Genomic DNA, 19526 nt, shown 5'->3' on the forward strand with positions numbered 1-19526 from the left:
AAGTGTAATTGTTTGTTTTCTGACTGTTCCTTGCAGTGGAGGAAGATCCGGGATCTGTCACTGGTAATGTGACAAGAATGCACACGTCTCTTATGTACATTTACACACATTATTGGGCTCAATCCATTGTTCGTGTAGCATGGTGTGTTTCCTAGGTTGGGGGTTTTTGGCCTAAGAGATGGGGCTTCCCCAGCTTCCCTGGAGATACCAGCTGTTCCAATACCACGGTGATGGGCACGATATAACACAGCTCGATTGTAAGCTGTTTGGCGCAGGAACTGTCTGTTCTGTGTTTGTCCAGCACCGGGCACAACAAGGTCCTGGTGCATGACTAGTGTTCCTAGGTGCTCTGATAAGACAAGTAATCATTAATCATAATAGATAGGCAGGTGGGCAGACAGAGAGATCGACTGTGCTTTGTGGATACACTATACAATCCACTGTATCGCTTCCAGGGAATACTTCCTAAGATTCAGGCTATAAATTCCTTTTCTTAATGTCACTCCATTCCCCCTACCTCCACTCCCATGGATCACACTCATGTCTCTCATTCTTGGCCGTTTACATCTTTCCACTGCTCGTAGCCTGTTACTCTATCTCTTTTAGTCATCACTTAGCCAGTGATTTAGATTTAGCTCTCTTGGTCTTGCTTTGTAAGCCAGTCCGCCCGGCCCTCCCTCCCCCTTGTCATCCTTCTTGTGCTTCTCTAAATTCCCTCTAGTTCCCCCGTCCCTTTCGGATACCGAGGCTCCCCAAGCTGGGGTGCGGTCTTCCCCGTGCGATTGCACAAGAATCACGATGATTAAGAATGACACAGCTGGGGGGGCTTTCAGAGCTTTATCAGCACTAACGAGCAGATGACTAAACACAAGGTGATGCAATGGGCACAGACAAACCCCGCTGGGGGAATTCAGGCCAGAGCATGCCTCAAAGAGTCAGAAAGTCAAGTGTGCCGGAGCCGGGGAGAGGAATAGAGGGCTGCTGCATGGATGAGGTGCTGGTATGTTTCATGGCACTCAGGATGGAGTGGAATTACCCGAGGCAGGTTTGCTCAGAGCTGCAACAGGAGAACGCTGCTTTGACACTAGGATGAGACCTAACCCCCTAAGGCTAGGTCTACACTACCCGCCTGAATCGGCGGGTAGAAATCGACCTGTCAGGGATCGATTTATCGCGTCCCAACGGGACGCGACAATCGATCCCCGAATCGACGCTCTTACTCCACCAGCGGAGGTGGGAGTAAGCGCCGTCGACAGAAAGCTGCAGAAGTCGATTTTGCCGCCGTCCTCACAGCGGGGTAAGTCGGCTGCGATACGTCGAATTCAGCTACGCTATTCACGTAGCTGAATTTGCGTATCTTAAATCGACTCCCCGCTGTAGTGTAGATGTACCCTTAGGGTCTGTCTACACTGCAGTTAAAATCTGCAGCTGGCCCATGCTCAGGCTCATGGGGGTAGGGCTAAGGGGCAGCTTAAGTGCAGTGTAGATGTTCGGGCTCGGGCTGGCGCACGGGCACTGGGACCATTGCGAGGTGAGCTACAGTGCAGTTAACCAGCCCCTTAGCCCAGGCCCCGTGAGCCCCGGTCAGCTGCAGGTGTCTAATTGCAGTGTAGACCTACCCTTAGACATCACCTGGGCAGGCCCCGCTGCTGGCCTGCCCTTTTTACCTGCATTGCTCTGTGCTGCCGGGTGAGAGAACCTGGGTTTGAGTCCTGATCCGAGCCACCGTCTCCCTGACACAGCGCTGCAGAGCGCAAGGAGAAAGCATGCCACTCAGTGGCGCCCATTGCTGGCCGATCCAGGAGCAGCACCGATGAGTCCAGCGCCAGCCCGCCTCTGCCCGAAGGATGCGGTCTCTGGGTGCGTCTGCACTGCAAACCAAAGTGGAACTGTAGCCTGGGTAGCTTTAATCTAGCTAGTGTGGGCAATTGCAGTGAAGATATGGTGGCATAGACGTGGCAGCATCCCAACTACGTACCCAGAGTCCCCAGTGGGCTTATACTGGGGTGGCAAGCCCATGCCACCACATCTTCACTACAGTATGTTACAGAGCGGAATAATTCCTGCTCTCTGCGGTATCTAAGCCCTGTGCAGGGGTGGGGGAGGATAAAACCTCCTGCACCTGTTCTGTGGATAAATGGGGTAGTTCAGCCCCTAGGAGACAGACTCCCCCTGCCCTGCAGGACCCAGGGCCTCCTGGGGAAGGGGTTTCCCCCACAGGATCTTGTCCCTCGAGCTACATGTTGGTCAGGGATCTGAGGGGTTGAAAGCTGCAGTTTAGTGATCAGCGAGTGAAACCAGAGCAGCTGGGCAGTGTGGGGGGTGCTGGCTGGGCAGGGGGTGGCGAGCAGAAGAGGTGCATGGGTGGGAGGTGGTAGATGACTGGAGCAGTGCAGGTGCTGAGCACGTACTGCGGGCGAGAGCTAACGGGAGCTCGAGTTACCCTGCGCTAGGAGAGCCTCTCCTTGGATGCCTGGGGAGCGTGGATTACGAGGGGCAGGAGGGGAAACAGGCACAGAGGCAGGACGAGACTTGTCCAAAGTCGCCAGGCGGTTGGCCCAGTGGCTGGGCCACTAGACTAGGACTTGGGGCTTGAATTCCCTGCGCTGCCCCAGACTTCCTGGGTAACCTTGGGCGAGTCACTTAGCCTCTCCGGGCCTCAGCCCCCAGCTGTACAATGGGGGTAATAGCCTCCCGGGGCGTTGGGAGGATATACACGTTAAGGATTGAGGTGCTCACGCACTACGGGAACGGGGTCTAGAGACGCACCGATGACAGACGGGCCTGGCTGAGAATAGAGCCCAGGTTCCCTGAGGCCTAGTCCTAGCCACTAGCCCCTGCTGCTTCCTGAAAGGGTGTGTGGATGTTCAGCCCTCCAGGCCTCTCCACACCCCACTGTTGGTTCTCCACAGGGAACGTGGCTTAACCCTGCGGGAAGCCCTCGAATTCGATCGTTGAGAGGCTCACATTGAAAATCTTCCCATTCGGCTCCTTTGGGCCGATCACGGGACTGACAAGTGAATGACTGCACCATGCAGCTCCACCCAGCCGAGCCCAGCGCGTGAACCATCGGATAGGAATTCCCACGGGGCTGATCAGAGGCCCTTGTCCATCCGTCAGGGGAGTTTTATGGGCTCTAGGACTGCAGGACTGGGCCCTCTGTCTAGGGTAACGTTTTTGAAAGTGCCCAAGTAGCTAACAAGCGTAAGTCCAAGGCCTCTAAGTCACCTGGACACTTTGGAACATGTTAACCGGAGCTGATGTCTTTTAAAAATGTAGCACTTGTCTGTACCCCTGGCAAGACTGAATCCTGCTCAGAGACCTCCTGGCTGAGGGAGCTAGAAGGGGCTGTTTCCACGTCCGCACGCTTTTTGAGTGTCAGCCAGAGGTTGCCGTTGTGGCTGGGAGGGTCACTTGACCACAGCGCCGCATGTTCGCCCTCCCAGGGGTTAGTGTGTTGCCTCTCCAGTGCTCCCACACCTTGCTGTCCGGGCAGCTCCGGATCCAACTCAGCCTAGGACCTTGCCATTAAACTGCTGAGCCAGCCTTCTGCATAAGATCTTCCCGGAGCACTGACAGCGCTGCAAAGCCAGGCTACCACACGGCCGTGAGAGAACCAGCCACCGATCACTGCAAGTGAAAAAGCCTCCTCCCCAATGAGGCGTGCATTTGTTTTAGGACGCAAGGCCAGACCACAACAGCGGGTGTCTGGGCGCATCCCAGCAAGCCCTGCGGCTCCAATCCTGTGGTGAAGAAACGCTCATGCTTCCCTTACTGACTCGTTTCTTTGGGCTGCCCGGAGTCCGTCTAGAGGCGGCTGAGGGCGGGGGAGGGCTTGTTTTGGATCTCACGCCGTCTGAGAGGCCTGCTCTCCAAAGCATTTGACCCAGAAGGAAGGGCCTTGTGGTTATTATAATTAAATGGAGGGCATTTTGGCTGGGATATAAATAAAAGCGATCCCAGCCCTGCACGCCTCAGCCCTCTCCCTGACCTGCAGCGCCCTGCAGCTGGGGACGCAAAGTCAGAGTGCTTGGTAAGCCAGCCGGTTGTTGGGAGGGGTTTGGGTCCCTCTAAGGCAACTGTCTCCTTCAGCATGGGCTTGCCAGGTGCTTTGGGAGCAGCAGGGATAGAGGGTGGCATGAACCACAAGCAGCAGCAGGTCTGCGCTGGTGACAAAATTGTCGGCAGTGACGTATGACTGTCATTAACGCACTGAGTGGCTCCTGTCAGGGTTCCCTCCCCACTCTGAACTCTGGGGTACAGATGTGGGGACCCGCATGCAAGACCCTGACATGGTGTTAGCAGTGGGATTTTATGCTACCCTTAGCTATATGTTTATGACCGCTCCTGTCCCCGGTAACGTGCTCAGAGCCATTGGGTGTTCCACAGATTGCGGTCCAGGTTTCGTGCAGTGTTTAGACAGACTCTAATGCAGTCTGACACTGGATCCGCTCCAGGTTAGTGTTCAGCGCCCCTTGGAGCACACAACACTGTATGGATTGAGTGAGTTGTATTGCCCTAACAAAAACAACAAGGAGTCTGGTGGCACCTTAAAGACTAACAGATTTATTTGGGCATAAGCTTTCGTGAGTAAAAACCTCACTTCTTCAGCTGCATCCGAAGAAGTGAGGTTTTTACTCACGAAAGCTTATGCCCAAATAAATCTGTTAGTCTTTAAGGTGCCACCAGACTCCTTGTTGTTTTTGTAGATACAGACTAACACGGCTACCCCCTGATACTTGTATTGCCCTGTTCCTGCAAAGGGATCGGGCTCAGGACAGTGTTAGTTGTTAGGCCCAGGAGTCTGTTAGGAGTTGTTAGGCCCCGGCATGCTGGGGACATGTAGCAGCTGGGTACCCAGGAAAGCAGGGGAGCCTCAGGAGTGGCTGGTATCCAGCCCGCAGCTGCAGTCGCCAAGGAGTTGCAGTTGCGTGTCTGCCAGGCGCAGTGGGGGAGCAGGGTGTCTCCCAGGGGCGGGGAGCAGAGAGGCGCTGGTGGAGCTGGGACTCTCGGAAATGAAAGACCTGCAGCCCTAGGTGTGCCCGACCCTAGCCAGCAGGCTGCTTCGCCTCCGGTGCCAACGCCCCCTATTATTTCAGTGAGAGGCAAGAATAAAACGAACCCGGAGCATCTTTTCTCCATGTCTGGCTCTGTGGCTTCAGGGAGCGGCTCCGTGCTCTGCATTGCCTGGCAGGGGTCCCAGCCCTGAACTCGGAGCCAGCAGGCACCTGGGAGTACCACGAAGGCAGCTCCGCTCCCAACGAGACACTGGGAACCCTGGTGCCCGGGCCTGGCATTTTGAACGGTTTGCCTGAGCTGTGCCAGCTGCACCCAGCACAGAAGGGCTGCAGTACAATCCACTGATCCTTCCACTAGCAACTGAGATACCGAGTACTGGAGAAAGTAGGGTGAGCAGACAGCAAGTGTGAAAAATCGGGACAGGGGTGGGGGGTAATAGGAGCCTATATAAGAAAAAGACCCAAAAATCGTGACTGTCCCTATAAAATCGGGACATCTGGTCACTCTAGGAGAAAGCCACAGTCCACTCCGGTGTCTGTAATCAGTAAAGGCCAGGCTGGCCCTGTGCTTTGAATTTCAGTGTGCGTCTACCCCGGTGTGTGATCAACTGATCCAGGGGCCACGGGCTCTTCCTAATGGGGGGGCACGAGGCCCCGCCCCCTCAATGGCCCCGCCCTTTCCTGAGGCCCTGCCCCCCGGGCAAGCCAGAAGCTGGAGTTGGATCGGGGTAAGATCTGTGTGGGGAGCTGCAGACCCTTCACCTGCCCTGGACGGGGGACTGGGAGCGGGGGGACACTGGCCGGGGGCTGCTCTCAGACCCCCCACCCTGGGCAGGTGGAGGGTCCATGGCTCCTCACAGCTGCCCGGGCTCCCTGGGCTGTTCTTACCTGGGCTGGGTGGGCCCGCTCTGTTCTGGCACACCTGGACTGGTCCCTTCTGGCCTTAAATCCTATGATGCGGGCACCATAGACGAGTGCCCCCCTAGTACCTTATGTGTGCTGTATGCTAAGCTCATGCCCGTACCTTGTGTATATTGCATGCACCGGGCAGACTTCACCCGTGCCTTCCCGCAGGAGCGTGTTACATGCCACCCGCTGGGGCTAGCCCTTCCTCCTCTCTGCAGCTGGCGGAACGTCTGTTTCTTCACACGCGGGGTTGCTGCCTCTTGCAGGACAGTCACGGTGGTTCTGGTCGCCATCAGCGTGGTCTGGATCCCCATCCTGCAGAGCTCCAACAGCGGCCAGCTGTACATCTACATCCAGTCGGTGACCAGCTGCCTCGCCCCGCCCATCACGGCTGTGTTCGCCCTGGCAGTTTTCTGGAGACGAGCCAACGAGCAGGTAAGAACTCTGCCATTTCGGGGGGGGGGGCGTCTTTTAACGCCTAGATGTTACAACTGGAAGAGACCATTGCGATCATCTAGCCTGACCCCCCCGCCTATCACGGGCCAGACAACCTCCCCTGCTGATTCCTGCCTTGGTCCCACTGCTTCTGGTGGAGCTACAGCAGGGCTTTGCAACCGTCTTTCATTTGCAGCCCTCTGAACCATTTCGACTAGCGGTGCAGCCCCCTTTGGAGATCTTCGATCCCCAACGGTTTGCGGACCACAGGTTGAAAGCCTCTTAGCTAGAGCGTCTCTTGTAGAGCGCTGGCCCGGCTTAGCTGATGCGATTCCAGTTGCTTTGGCTTACCACTGTTACCCCAGTGCATGCTGGCCTTTCCCTTGGGGAAACCTGGGGTCAGACCCTGGGCTAGGTCACACAGGAAAATCCATTTGCTGCATTTCTGCTTCGTCGCCAGATTGTGCCTCCCCGGGCTGGCACATGGCCCGTGAATTCTGAGAGCGTTTCGCCTTCCTCTGAAGAATCAGGTGCTGGTACCTGCTGGAAGCAGAGGCTTGGTTTGGATGGGTCTCATCTGAGGTGGAAACGCCTATATTGCTGGGTCTCTCGTTAGGGGCACCAAGGAATAAACAGAGGGGTGCAGGTAGCCTCTGGACCCCAGCCTTCCTGCAGGGCGTTGGGCTAGTCCCGTGACCGTTGACAGGCAGGAGGGGCCCTACATTGATTTGTGGGTTGTAGCGAAGTCTCACCATGCTGTTGTCTTAGCTGAGTGCCCGTGAAATGGTCCCATGACCCTCCCACCAAGTGAGACCTCCCCCCCTGGTTTCCCCTTAGTGGTAAGGGGGATACTAGAAAGTGGAGGAGGTGTGGCACGGCACGCAGCACCTTGAGTCTCATCAGGCCAAGGACCAGCCCCACGAGCCTTACGCTTCTGTACTCCTGAGGACTTGAAGATCATTGGTTGTTCTTCGGTAGGACAACGCCAAGGGTTTTGGTGGTCAGGCTCAGCCATGAGGACGTGGCCAGGCCAGTTCTGGCTGGCCGGTTCTAGCCGCTGGCACCCTCAGGGATTTCTGAAGAGTTTTGTTTGCGGAACCGAGTCCCAGTCCCCCAAAGAAGAGCAGAAATCGCGCTTGCCTGCGTTTGAGACCAGAGCGAGGCGGTGGTTCCCCAAGGAACTGGTGGGTGGGTCATGTGTAGCTGACATGTGAGCACAGCCCAGGTGTTGACATGCAACGCTGCCCGACTGTGGCCTGGGAAGTTTTAAGCTCAGTGTCACAGAAAACAGTAACTGGCAGGCAACTGCGCTAGCAAACAGCAGACTGGGACACGAGGGACTTTCCACCGCATAAATACATGTTTGTTACATTCTCTTTCGTTAGCATCCTGGAAAGAAAGAACCCAGCCCATGGCAGAACCAGTGCAAAGTTGTCTTGTGGCTGGCCAGAGAATAACATTTGTATTACCGTTGCGGAGAACCGCGGAGTTACGAACACCTCGGGAAGGGAGGTTGTTCGTAACGCTGAACAAAACGTTCTTTCCAAAGTTTACAACTGAACATTGACTTAACACAGCTTTGAAACGTTACTCTGCAGACGGAAAATGCTGCTTTTAACCGTCTCAATTTAAAGGAAACAACCACAGAAACGGTTTCCTCACTGTCACCTTGGCAAATCTTTGTTTTAAACTTTCCCTTCATTTTTTTAGTAGTTTACATTTAACACAGTAGCGCAGTGGATATGCTGCTGCCTGAGTGTGCACTTCCAGTTCCAAATGAGGCGTGGGGTTGACTGGTCAGTTCGTAACTCTGGTGTTCGTAACGCTGAGGCTCTACTGTAACTCTTAACTACGATCCGGGTCCCTTGGTGCTAGGGGCTGTACGTGCACAGTAAGAGACATTATCTTCCTTTTACAGACGGGCACCTGCAAGACAGGAGATATGTCTGCACTGCGGCTGGAGGTATAATTTTGCGCTTGGGTAGACGGGCCTGGGCTAGCTTTGATCAAGATAGTGCACTAAAGATAGCCACGTAGCCGCTGGAGTGGTAGCCCAGGATTGCAGACAGGAGTGCACTCTGGCAGCTGGCTCGATCAAAGCTAACGTGTGTACAGGAACCCGAGCTGCACCTCCGGCTCTGCAGAAAGCGACTTATCACACAGGAAGTCTACGACACAGCTGGGATTTGAACCTAGAACTCCTGAGTCCCACCCCAGGGCCTTAGTCACAAGACCTGGGCTGGTCCCCCAGGGTGCGGACACATTAGGAAGCGCTCACTGGCAAAGGCGAGCCAGGAAGGGGGTTCAGCAGAGTTCACTTTCCGGGAGAGGCGCCGTTGCCCTGAACGTCTCTGTTTTGCAGGGAGCTTTCTGGGGCCTGATGCTGGGGCTGGCGCTAGGCCTGGCCAGGATGGGGCTGGAGTTTGCGTACCCTTCGCCCCGCTGTGGCGTCCCGGACGAGCGCCCCTCCCTCGTGAAGGACGTTCACTACCTCCACTTCGCCATCTTCCTCTGCGCTCTGACGGCCGGCGCCGTGGCGGGGATCAGCTTGTTGAGCGGGCCCCCGGCCGAGTCTCAGGTGGGTAAAGTCGCCCCGGTCGGGTTGCACGGCCCCGACGAGGATCAAGCGATCAGCTGTTCAGTTTGACTGCAAAGGGGGCGTTGGTGACGGGGGGCGGGGCTGACCTTGTTTCCCTCCCTGCTGCCAAGAGGCCATGGCAGCCGCCCCTCCTCGCAACCCTCTGCACAGGCCGAGCCGGATGTTGTTGGAGTCTGGCGAGGGTACCAAGGTGGGCATGTCAGCCAGGAGGCGGGTCCTGCGACCAGGTCTCCTATTTCCACTTGCCCCCACATGGAAAAGACCCAGCCCGCACCCTCCCGCCGCGAAGCTCTGATGCCGAGGGGCACGTGGCTGGCAGCAAAAGTCCTAAGCCACGGCCCGTGGGCAAACATACGGGTAAAGCAGCCCTGGGCTCAGCTTCTGCTATTGGACGGGGATTGAGGTTTGGTAGCCACGCAAAGGTGCGCAGTGGTGCCGTTACGTGTCGAGCACAGTCACTGCTGTGGCATTCAGATGCCCCCGGGACGTGCACCCAGGCACGCGGGTCCTTCCTTCGTGCAGGGAAGCCCCTACGTCCAGCAAGGGACATGTCTCCCTGGGACAGGCCTATGTGGCAGGGGAAAGGCAGCTCTCTTGCAGCTACTTCTCCAGATGGGAACAAGGGCCGTGATCGCAGAGCTACGAGCCGAGGAGACCTATCCAAATTCTCCAGCCAGAGGCACAGAATAGCTGTCTCTGGGGAACCGCCTTCAATGTCCTCTCTGCTCCACCCATGCGTGGCTGCTCAGGGCTGAGGTCTGGCCCCCGTTTGCGGTGGCTGGGCTGTTTTTCGTTGTCAGCCGGAAGGCCGCCTGACAGCAGACCGACCCGCTGCGTTCCGCTTGTTTGCGTTGCCCTACGCCTGTTAATGTTATGTCACGTGAAAGCGGGGATGGGGCTTCGGAGCAGGGAAGGGTGAGGAGCTCGCACCCAGAACACGCTATGGAGGGGGAGGGGCCACACACACACACGGAAATTCCCCCCCTTCCCCAGTCCAGTGGCATTTGGGGTCAGCCCATCGTAGAGGGATGGCTCTGGGTCTGGACTTCCCCCAGGGGCTGGGGCTGGGGTGTTGGTTCTGCTGTCCTACTCTGGGGCCAGGGAGATGGTGGTAGGTGTCAGAGCATGGGGTTTATTTCAGGGGAGCCAGGCAGCATGCAGGAGTTTGGGGTGCAGGGAGCACAGGGACCTGCCCCAGCTGTGGGCATGGCCAGTGACTCTCCTGCCTGCTGGCCGCTGGCCGAGCTCACGCTGGGTTGCGCTGACCCACGCAGGCCCTGGCCAGAGCCTCAGCTGGTGTACCTCCGTGTAGCTCCACTGAAGGGAGTGGAATGACCCTGGTTTACACCCTGCTGAGGATCCGGCCTGGAGAATTCAGAGCGGGGTTCGAATCTGGCAGGTGTTTAGGGGTGAGCAGCATGGGGAGATCGCTGGGTGACCTCCCACCGGGGGGGGCTGGGTATGTCCCTGGGCCCGGGCTGTTCCTGTCGTCCTTCACCACCGGTTCTTTGCTGGGCATCCTCAGAGGAATAACTGGGCTCCTCCAATTCCCCCCTGCGGGTGATGTGAGACGGTGCTTCCTAGACACTGCTCCCCGGATCTGGCCACCCCCCACAAGCAGCTGATTCTTCGGGTTTACCATGGCAGCACCAACGCAGGGCCCTGGCACCTAGGGATCAAACCCCATAGGCAGGGCCGTGCCTGGAGGGCGTGAGTGCTGCCGGGCCAGGCTGAGGGATTGCACGGTGGTTGTGGCCGCACCGCGGGAGAGCATTGTCTTTGTGCTCAGATAGTACAGGCCAGGCGACCTCAGGTGGGGCCTCCTCTCACCCTGGGGGGAATTGGGGGCAGCTCCGCTGAGGGGGAGGAGAATCGGGCCTCAGACTCCAGAGCCATAGTTTGCCATAGCAGCTGGTGATGCTGGGGGCCTCCGTTTTCAGATGCCCAACTTGAGACACTTGAAAGGGGCCCGGCAGAGGGTGGGTACTCGGCCCATCTCCTCTCGCTATGACGCTTTTCTGCTCTGGCCCCTCTAAGCTTCCCGCTCTGCGTTCCAGATAAAGAACCTCACCTGGTGGACCATTTCCCGGGGGCGCCTGCCTCCCGAGATCTCCATGGCCAGCGCATCAGCAGGGACCCACTCACCCAGGGGAGGAAAGGAGGGTACGTGTGATCTGATATTGACCAGCCAGGGCTTGGGATGGACCCAAGGCTGGGACTAAGAACCCAACGATGAAGGGGTGGTCTGTGCTTTGAGTTGGGGGTGTCAATCCCAGCTCAAGGAGACATAGTGAATGTAGATCTGATCATGCTTGGGCGCGAACGACAGGGTGCGTGGGTGTGTGAGTGGTGGGAGGGGCTGGCTGGCATGAGTATGTGCCTAGCGTCCTGGATGGGTATGTACCCCAGCGGCTAGCTTCCCGCACTGCTTGTGCCGTCGTGGCTATACTCTAGCATGCTCGTTCGCTCCCAGCTGCGGCGGGGACGTCTCCTCGACCTGGGAATCCCAGCTGCAGAATTGCCTTCAGACCTGGAAATCTGCTGTGACCTGGGGCGTGTTCTGAGCACAGAACGGTCCTGAGTTCCAATCCCAGCTCAGGGGGTTGGGGAGGAGCCAGGGAGGGGTCAGGGCGCTGGGGGTCTTTGTTCATTTCAACCAGAGCCACGTGGATTCAGGGATCAGGTTCTGCTTTGGGGTTGGGTCCAGGCTCCTTGGCCCTGCCCCCCACCCCTTGAAACACGGACCCTCTTGCTCTGCGCATCGTCAGGCACAGCTCTCTTTGGCCAACCCTGGCCCATGTGAAGTGTGCAGGGCAGGTGGTCCCCATGACTCTGTCCCCCTCATAGTCTCTCCCCATCTGTGACAGATTCCCAGGAGGGGGCGCCAGGGACCTGCCCCGGCATGGATTTCTTCTGCAGTCCCCAGGGGGCGAAGCCTGAGGGACCCCCAGCAAAGGCCCCGAGGGACATCACAGAGGCCCCCTTCTGGGCGAGGATCTGCTGCATCAATGCTGTCATCCTGATGTGTGTCAATGTCTTCTGCTATGCCTATTTCGCTTAACACTACTGCCGCCAGCGGTGTGGGGGAGATGATCGGGGGAAGGGAGGGATGGGAGGAGGGGCGAGGGGGAAGAGGAGGAAGGTGTAGTAGGGAGGGATGGGGCAAGGGGAAGGTGGAAAGAGACAGTTGTGTGATTAATTCCCCCTTCCCTTCCCCCTACATTCTGGGCATTGGAGGGTTTTGCATCAGCTTAACTTGTCCCAAAGTTTTTCGTGGGCCAGAAGGTCGGAGTACCAGGGTTGGCACAACAGGTCCCTACGGCCTGTCTTTCCACCCCCATAGATGTGAGTTACAGCTCGTGAAATGTGTCGGATGATCTCCCCGGTTCCACATGGCAGGGGCAGGCGGTGCTCGGGAGGGGCCCAGGAGTTGAAGAGCTGGGGGTGTTTCCGCTCGGGGGAGAGGAGAGATTTGTGGAAGATCAAGGGCTGGAAAAGCAGGGGGGCTGCAGGGCAGGAGTGAGGGGCATTGACAGAGCTGCCTGGGAGCAGCGCGCATACCCTGCATGGCGTTCTGTCCATCCCGGGGGCCATCACTGGGATCAGAAGCTGAACTTGGCTTTTCCAGTCTTGTCCATTTTTGGTTTCTTCATTGAATATCATTTAAGATCTAAGCCACTGACTCTAAAGAAGCTTATGGTACAATGGGCAAAGACATTGCATGGGGCAGTAGCTTTGGACAGAGCTGGCCTGCAGCTCTCTTACGCAGACTTTTATGTCAGCCCTGGAGAATCTGTGTAACCTGTATTTCTAGCTCCGGGTGGCCTTCCTAAAACTGGAAATGGAAACCAGCCTCACGGCAGGTTCTGTGTATACCCCCCTCCTTTGTGTTACCTCAGAATAACCTTTTATTGTCTCTGAATTAAAATGCAGTTTGCAGCTAGAAATTATATCTGCCTGACCACAACCAGTGCCTGGGGCACGCCTTGGCAATGCCATCTGCTTGGTTGCTTGCAAATAATCACTGAATTATTGAACTGTGTGGCTCCGGCACTGAAATCTGGGTGGGTTTCACATCAGTCCTGGAAGCACCGGCTTTCGGGAGTGAAGCAATATTAGCCATTCAGTTCTGGCCTAATGGGATGATGTCACGGCAGAAGTAGCTAGTGTGTGTGCACATCCCAATTTCCCTGGATATGACACAGGCTAACCAAAGAGGGTCATATCTGATATTGAACCATGGTACAGTGGTGAGATTCATTTCATTTTCCAACCACGTCACCATTAACCTGGTCTCATTGTCTCTGTGGAGAGAGAGCTCCGCTTTACTTTCTTTAATGATCTCAGGAAACAAGCTAGATATAAAAATCAGGCTGATTGAATAGTAGTTTGGAAATAGACGTTAGAAAGAGCTGCTAACACCACTGCTGGCCTCTCCTTTCCCCTGAAGGTGTAGTCATCGAATCATAGAAGATCAGGGTTGCAAGGGACCTCAGGAGGTCATCTAGTCCAACCCCCTGCTCAAAGCAGGACCAATCCCCAACTAAATCATCCCAGCCAGGGCTTTGTCAAGCCGGGCCTTAAAAACCTCTAAGGAAGGAGATTCCACCACCTCCCTAGAGAACCCATTCCAGTGCTTCACCACCCTCCTAGTGAAAAAAGTTTTCCCTAATATCCAACCTAAACCTCCCCCACTGCAACTTGAGACCATTGCTCATTAGTCAGAACGTGACACCCTAATGCAACCCCAATATTAACAAGGAGCCCACTGAGTATTCTGGGTTCAGACTGGTCTCGTGGCATTTACAATCTATCCAGGTTTGGAGCCAGTTGGAGCGGAGGGGGGAAGTAGATGACGTTTCACACTGTAGCACATGATGCTGTGTCCGGGGTTCTGTGGCTCGGTAGCTTGGTGCCGTCACAATGTCAGTGCAGCTGACAAGCCAAGGCAGCCCGCAGGTTTGGTTCAGATGCTTTCTGTGGACCACACTGGTCATTCTTGGTTGCTAAGGAGGCCTGCCTCAAGCCTTCTTCAGCCAATGCGGGGCAAGGCAAACATTAGTTCAGTAGCCTTTAACTTAAGTGCCCGTGAATGAAGTAGCCTTATAGTCCCAGGCTACCCTCTGGTTTTCAATTGATCAGCAAGGCACAAAGTCTGAGTGAAAGACCAAGGCATTACTGCCAGTTTTCAGCCTGAGTTCGGACAAACATAAAATTGCCAACCTGACGTGGACCGGCAGCCTATTTTGTCTGGTGCCCCCTGCTGCCAGCATTGACCACGGCCTGATGCCTCAGAAGATGATCCCCCATAATGCACCTGACTGATCCAACTTGTGCCCATGGGATGGAATTTCTCTGGTGCTCTGAAACACTTGGATTTAGGATGCCCCTGGGAAGCTCTGAACCTAGCTACAAACATTTTGCTTATACACAGATGTGGCTAATCCTCTTTTGAAGCCAGTTAAACCGTTTGCCTGAATGACATCCTGCAGCAGTGAGTTCCATAGATTCATTACATGTTTCTTAGGCAAGTATTTCCAGATTGACCCCTTATCTTTCTTCAGCTCAGTTTGCTGGCCATTGTTGTATCCACTTTTCCCTGAGGCTCAGGTGAGTATAGAAGTAGCACGTGTTACAAATTCCTCTTATCGCTAAGGAGTCTAAGGTGCTATATGCTTTGTTCAGGCCTCGGCCTTGAGTTTAGACCATTAATAGTATCTCACTGAGCTCACAGCTTGTAGCAAGCCTGAAGCCCTTGTGGTGAGTTGCAGGAGAACAAAAAGGGCATCTTACGCCTCTGACCCCCTTCTCTAACAGGTTTCACCAGTCTTTGCTTTTTAAATACACCAGTTCTTCTCAGGGAGCCAGCCTCCCTTCCCATTTGGCGTTTGACTTGGCAAGATTCCCAAGCGTGACGCTGGCTTTTAAAGGTGGCCAAAACAACCTCCCCACCCGCCCAACACACAAGCCAAGCGCCGTTTCTAATCATTGGGCCAAATCCACACCTGGTGTAAGGGTGTAACTCCACTGACTTCAGCTGCATCACACCTGCTTTGACAAGGTGGGATCTGGCCCAGAATTTAGCCATCTCTTGATAATGGAACAACCCCAGCACTGGGTGGGACAGAGATACATTTGCATAAACAATGAATTCAATCTCTCGACCCCGGATGAACGACGGAACCCAGCTGGCCGTGCGTCAGAGTCAGCTCGTAACCAGGTGCAGTAAAAGACGCACGGCCTCTTTGATCGTTTTGTGAAGCCCTATTAAAGGTGCCAGGAATGTGCGGGCCCCTCCCACAGCCTCCTCGTTAATCACTGTGGATTGCACTCGCGCTGATGGCTCAGGAGAACTCCAGTGCAGAGAGCGTCCAAGCAGGTCCTCGCGGCTCCAGGCTGAGAAAGACGGGAGAGCTGCCCAAGCTCAAAGATACGTCTCCTGAAATGGCAGCTGGGGGCAAACCCCTGTGACAGTAGAAGTAAAACTCCCTGCAGTTTCAGGATGCAGGGAGGGCAGGATGGAGGGAGTACGCCCAGGGACTCGCCAGGGGGACGGGACAGCTGCATCGAGGGCCCTGGTGCTCTAGAGTGGAGAGGAGGTTTGGGCAAGGGGCAGGTTTGGAGCTGGTTGGGCATGGTGGCACAATGCCTACCTTTGCCCACCTACAGAGGTCAGTGTGCTCTGTATGAGAAACCCCACTGGAAAGCCCCTGGCCCTGTGCCTGCCTGTCTGAGATCTGGGGAGGGAAAGGGGCTGATACTAGAAGGAGGCAGGCCAGTCAAAGGAATCCTCTTGGCTCAACAGCTGCCTGGCATGGCCACCTGGCTGCTCACAAGCCCAGGAGCTGGGAAGAGCCAAGCTCCAAGCGCCTTGCCCTCAGAGAGTGGGATTAGGATGGTTTATTGTGTGCTTGGCATTTAGCAGGACAAGGTCCCTGCCCCAAAGGGCTTGCAGTGCAGCTAAACAGAGGACGAAGAGGAAGGGATACACCACGTAAGCAAAGTGATGGCGCGATAAGGATTGCTAGGAGCCCCGTTAGGTTCACTCTGGTCGCGTCCCTTTTATGCGCTGGGCTGAGTAAATCGCCTCCTCTTCACCGCACTGAAAACCCCATGTGCAAATGCCTAGTGCAGGAGGATTCACCGGAGCGCACAGTTCCCAGAGGGTTCAGGTCTGTCCAGTGCAGCATCCCCCAGTCTGGCTTTAAGCCTGGGAAAGGTCCTTGGTGCTCTGGTAACTTGTCCCCTAAAAGCTCTATGGCATCAGGTGAAGGGGATTGCAGTTTATTTTGTAATGGGCAGCCAGGGAGCTCTGGCGTCCAGGCAGACACTGGCTAGCAGGTCACATATGAATGGGGTGGACGTAGTTCCGTGGAAACAGGCCGATTCGCCCACAGATCTTCCCTCTCCACCAGTTGGGGTCGGGGCAGTCCAGCACCTCGATGATGTCTCCTCTGTAGAAGGCCAGCTGGGACGGGTCGTGGGAGGAGAAGTCAAACTGAGCCTGGACGAACTTCGGCTTCTTCACCTGCAGTGAAACCAAGCGAGAGAGGAGTCAGGAGGGAAAGACAGAGGAGGCATCAAAGCTACACAGGCAAATTCTGCTCCCCCCGTCTGCCCTCAGCTGCAGGGAATTACGGGCAGGTGCTGCCACCAGTGCTGGGGAGGGAATTCTGTCTGCTGACACGGGACACTGGGAGCCTCCTGGCAAGGAATGGGCAGGGGTGGAGGTGGGCGTCTGAAAGCTTTTGCTAAAGGGACCGTGCCCTGGATGCTGAGTACAAACACGGACATGTCCATGACCCACCATCACCTCTTTCCCCCGACTGACAATGCGGGGTCCTAGCCTCCACTGGGGTAAATCCGCAGAACTCTTCAGAAAGATTCGGGCTGATTTACTGAAAATCTGCAAAGTCTGCGTCCCGAGCCGAACGTTCCCCAACATCCGGCCATTCAGATCTGCTCGCTCTGGCTCTAGATCCCTGCAACATTAGCTGCCCGCTTACAATCCATCGACTTTCACCACATTTCCTTACTGGCCCGGGGCCTTGCTTTATCCGAGCAGCGCCCTAGAAACCCTCACGGGGCATCTGCCCCCTCAGAGACAAAAGCAAGTCGTGCCCCCAGAAGCAGAGCTGCCTGTGCCCGATAAAAGTGGACCTAGGACCAGCGCTGTTCTGGTTGGTGGTGGACTGAGTATATTGCTGGTTCCCACCCCAGCCCTGAGTGGCGCGCTGGGCATTAGCCGTCAGCTAGCGCTGTTGCTGCTAGCCCAGGGGTACAGCGAATCCAGCCCCTTTTCAGGCTTCCTCTCCCGTTCGCTTTGTTCTCCATTTCTCTGCCCTCAGCACGTTGAAGGACAGCTCTGCATGTCTCGGGCTGCACCGCGCTCCTGCGATTAAGCTGCAGGCCCAGAGCCAGGCTTTGCAGCTGGGTGGCAGGAGAGAGATTGGCAGGACACCCAGGGCTCTGCAAACCTGGCAGCATGCAAAACAGTCTCACCTAGAGCTGGGGGAGGAGAGAGAGGCAGGAACCCCTCCCCCAGCAATGGGTTCAGCCTGAGTAATTATAGTATAGACATAAGAACAGCCACACTGGGTCAGACCAATGGTCCAGCTAGCCCAGTATCCTGGCTTCCGACAGTGGCTGGTGCCAGATGCTTCAGAGGGAATGAACAGAACAGGGCAATTATCGAGTGATCCATCTCCTGTCGCCCAGTCCCAGCGGCTGGCAGTCAGAGGCTTAGGGACACTCAGAGCTTGGGGTTGCACCGCTGACCACCTTGGCTAATAGCCACTGCTGGACCTGTCCTCCATGAACATACCTAATTCGTTTTTGAACCCAGTTACACGTTTGGCCTTCACAGCGCTCCCTGGCAACGAGTTCGACACGTTGGCTGTGCGTTGTGTGAAGAAACACTTCCTTTTGTTCGTTTTCAACCTGCTGCCTATTCATTTCATTGGGTAAATCCTGGTTCTTGTGTTACGTGAAGGGGTAAATAACACTCCCTCATTCACTTTCTCCATGATTTTATAGACCTCTATCATATCCCCGCTTAGTCCTCTCCCTTCTAAGATGAACAGTCCTAGTCTTTCTAATCTCTCCTCAGATGGACGCTGTTCCATACCCCTAATCATTTTTGTTGCCCTTCTCTGTACTTTTTCCCATTCCAATATATCACTTTTGAGATGGGGTGACCAGAACTGTGCACGCAGTATTCCAGGTGGGGGCGTCCCGTGGATTTATATGGCGGCATTAGGATATTGTCTGTTTTATTTTCTATCCCTTTCCTAATGGTTCCTAACGTTCACTTTTTGGACTGCTGCTGCACATTGATCAGAGGTTTTCAGAGAACTCTCCACAGCGACTTTCTTGAGTGGGAACAGCTAACTTAGATCCCATCCTTTTGTAGGGATAGTTGGGATTCTGGTTTTCCATGTGCATTACTTTTGCATTGATCAAGATTGAATTTTATCCGCCACTGTTGTCCACTCACCCAGTTTTGTGAGATCCCTTTGTAACTCTTCACAGTCAGCTTTGGACTTAACTATCTTGAGTAATTTTGTATTGTGTCAAGTATCAGGGGGTAGCCGTGTTAGTCTGTATCTACAAAAACAACAAGGAGTCTGGTGGCACCTTAAAGACTAACAGATTTATTTGGGCATAAGCTTTCGTGAGTAAAAACCTCACTTGCATCAGAAGAAGTGAGGTTTTTACTCACGAAAGCTTATGCCCAAATAAATCTGTTAGTCTTTAAGGTGCCACCAGACTCCTTGTTGTTTTTGTATTGTGTGCAAGGTTTGCCACCTCACTGTTTACCCCCTTTTCCAGATCATTTATGAATACGTTGACCAGCACTGGTCCAGGGAAGCCCACTGTTTACTGTGAAAACGGACCATTTATTCCTACCTTTGGTTTCCTGTCTTTTAACCAGTTACTGATCCATGAGAGGACCTTCCCTTTTATCCCATGACAACTTAATTTACGTAAGAGCCTTTGGTGTGGGACCTTGTCAAAGGCTTTCTGACAGTCCCAGTACACTTTATCCAGTGGATTGCCCTTGTCCACATGTTGGTTGACACCTTCAAAGAATTCTAACAGCCTGTGGCTGTGTCCTCTGTGCCTGTTATACCATGCGTATTGTGAAGTGGCTGCACTGGGGCCTTGCCTTGTGATTTGGCTGGTGAGCAGTAGGCCTGCTGGTCTGGGCACTGCCCTCTCCTTCTTTCGCAACCCTCCTGGAGTGACCTGTATGGGCAGCCGAACAGCCTTGTACCTCATGGTTCTGGTCGTCGTCTCTCAGGAAGATCTGTTGCTTTTTGGCGATGGTCGTGGTCCGGTAGAAATCCACCAGCTCGTTCAAGGAGTTGAACTTCTCTTCCCAGAGGAAATATTTGCCATTCCTCTCTCGGAGTACCTTGAAATGCTGGACGTGCTCCCCATAGCTGTGGACACATTCAGAGAAGAGGGCGGTTATTCTGAAAGGTGCGCTTTAAAGCAGCTGTGTCACAACTCCCCTCCTCTCCCCCCAGAACCAGCCCGTAGGGATATTTATCCAGCCCCTCTGG

The 19526-nt window shown here is 55.1% G+C and overlaps 2 protein-coding genes across 8 annotated transcripts in view; one reads left to right on the forward strand and one right to left on the reverse strand.

Annotated features, from left to right (window-relative positions):
* Positions 1-12908, forward strand: part of SLC5A10 (solute carrier family 5 member 10) — a 91215-nt gene extending 78307 nt beyond the window's left edge. For 3 of the 5 annotated variants that reach the window (XM_024102344.3, XM_065560213.1, XM_024102342.3), the window contains 4 exons: positions 6143-6359; positions 8722-8937; positions 11016-11121; positions 11826-12908. In XM_024102344.3, the coding sequence (XP_023958112.2) occupies positions 6143-6359; positions 8722-8937; positions 11016-11121; positions 11826-12019 (733 nt within the window). In that variant the 3' untranslated portion in view covers positions 12020-12908. The remainder of the gene's footprint in view (positions 1-6142; positions 6360-8721; positions 8938-11015; positions 11122-11825) is intronic. The other 2 variants (XM_024102345.3, XM_005289186.4) reach the window with 1 other exon arrangement.
* A 357-nt stretch (positions 12909-13265) lies between these two features.
* GRAP (GRB2 related adaptor protein) overlaps positions 13266-19526 on the reverse strand; it is a 38597-nt gene continuing 32336 nt past the window's right edge. For 2 of the 3 annotated variants that reach the window (XM_042853077.2, XM_042853076.2), the window contains 2 exons: positions 19127-19403; positions 13266-16486 (listed from right to left, as the gene is read on the reverse strand). In XM_042853077.2, the coding sequence (XP_042709011.2) occupies positions 16301-16486; positions 19127-19403 (463 nt within the window). In that variant the 3' untranslated portion in view covers positions 13266-16300. The remainder of the gene's footprint in view (positions 16487-19126; positions 19404-19526) is intronic. The other variant, XM_005288990.4, reaches the window with a different exon arrangement.

Source organism: Chrysemys picta, chromosome 10 (genome assembly GCF_011386835.1).
Source record: "Chrysemys picta bellii isolate R12L10 chromosome 10, ASM1138683v2, whole genome shotgun sequence".
Taxonomy (NCBI): Eukaryota; Metazoa; Chordata; order Testudines; family Emydidae; genus Chrysemys; species Chrysemys picta.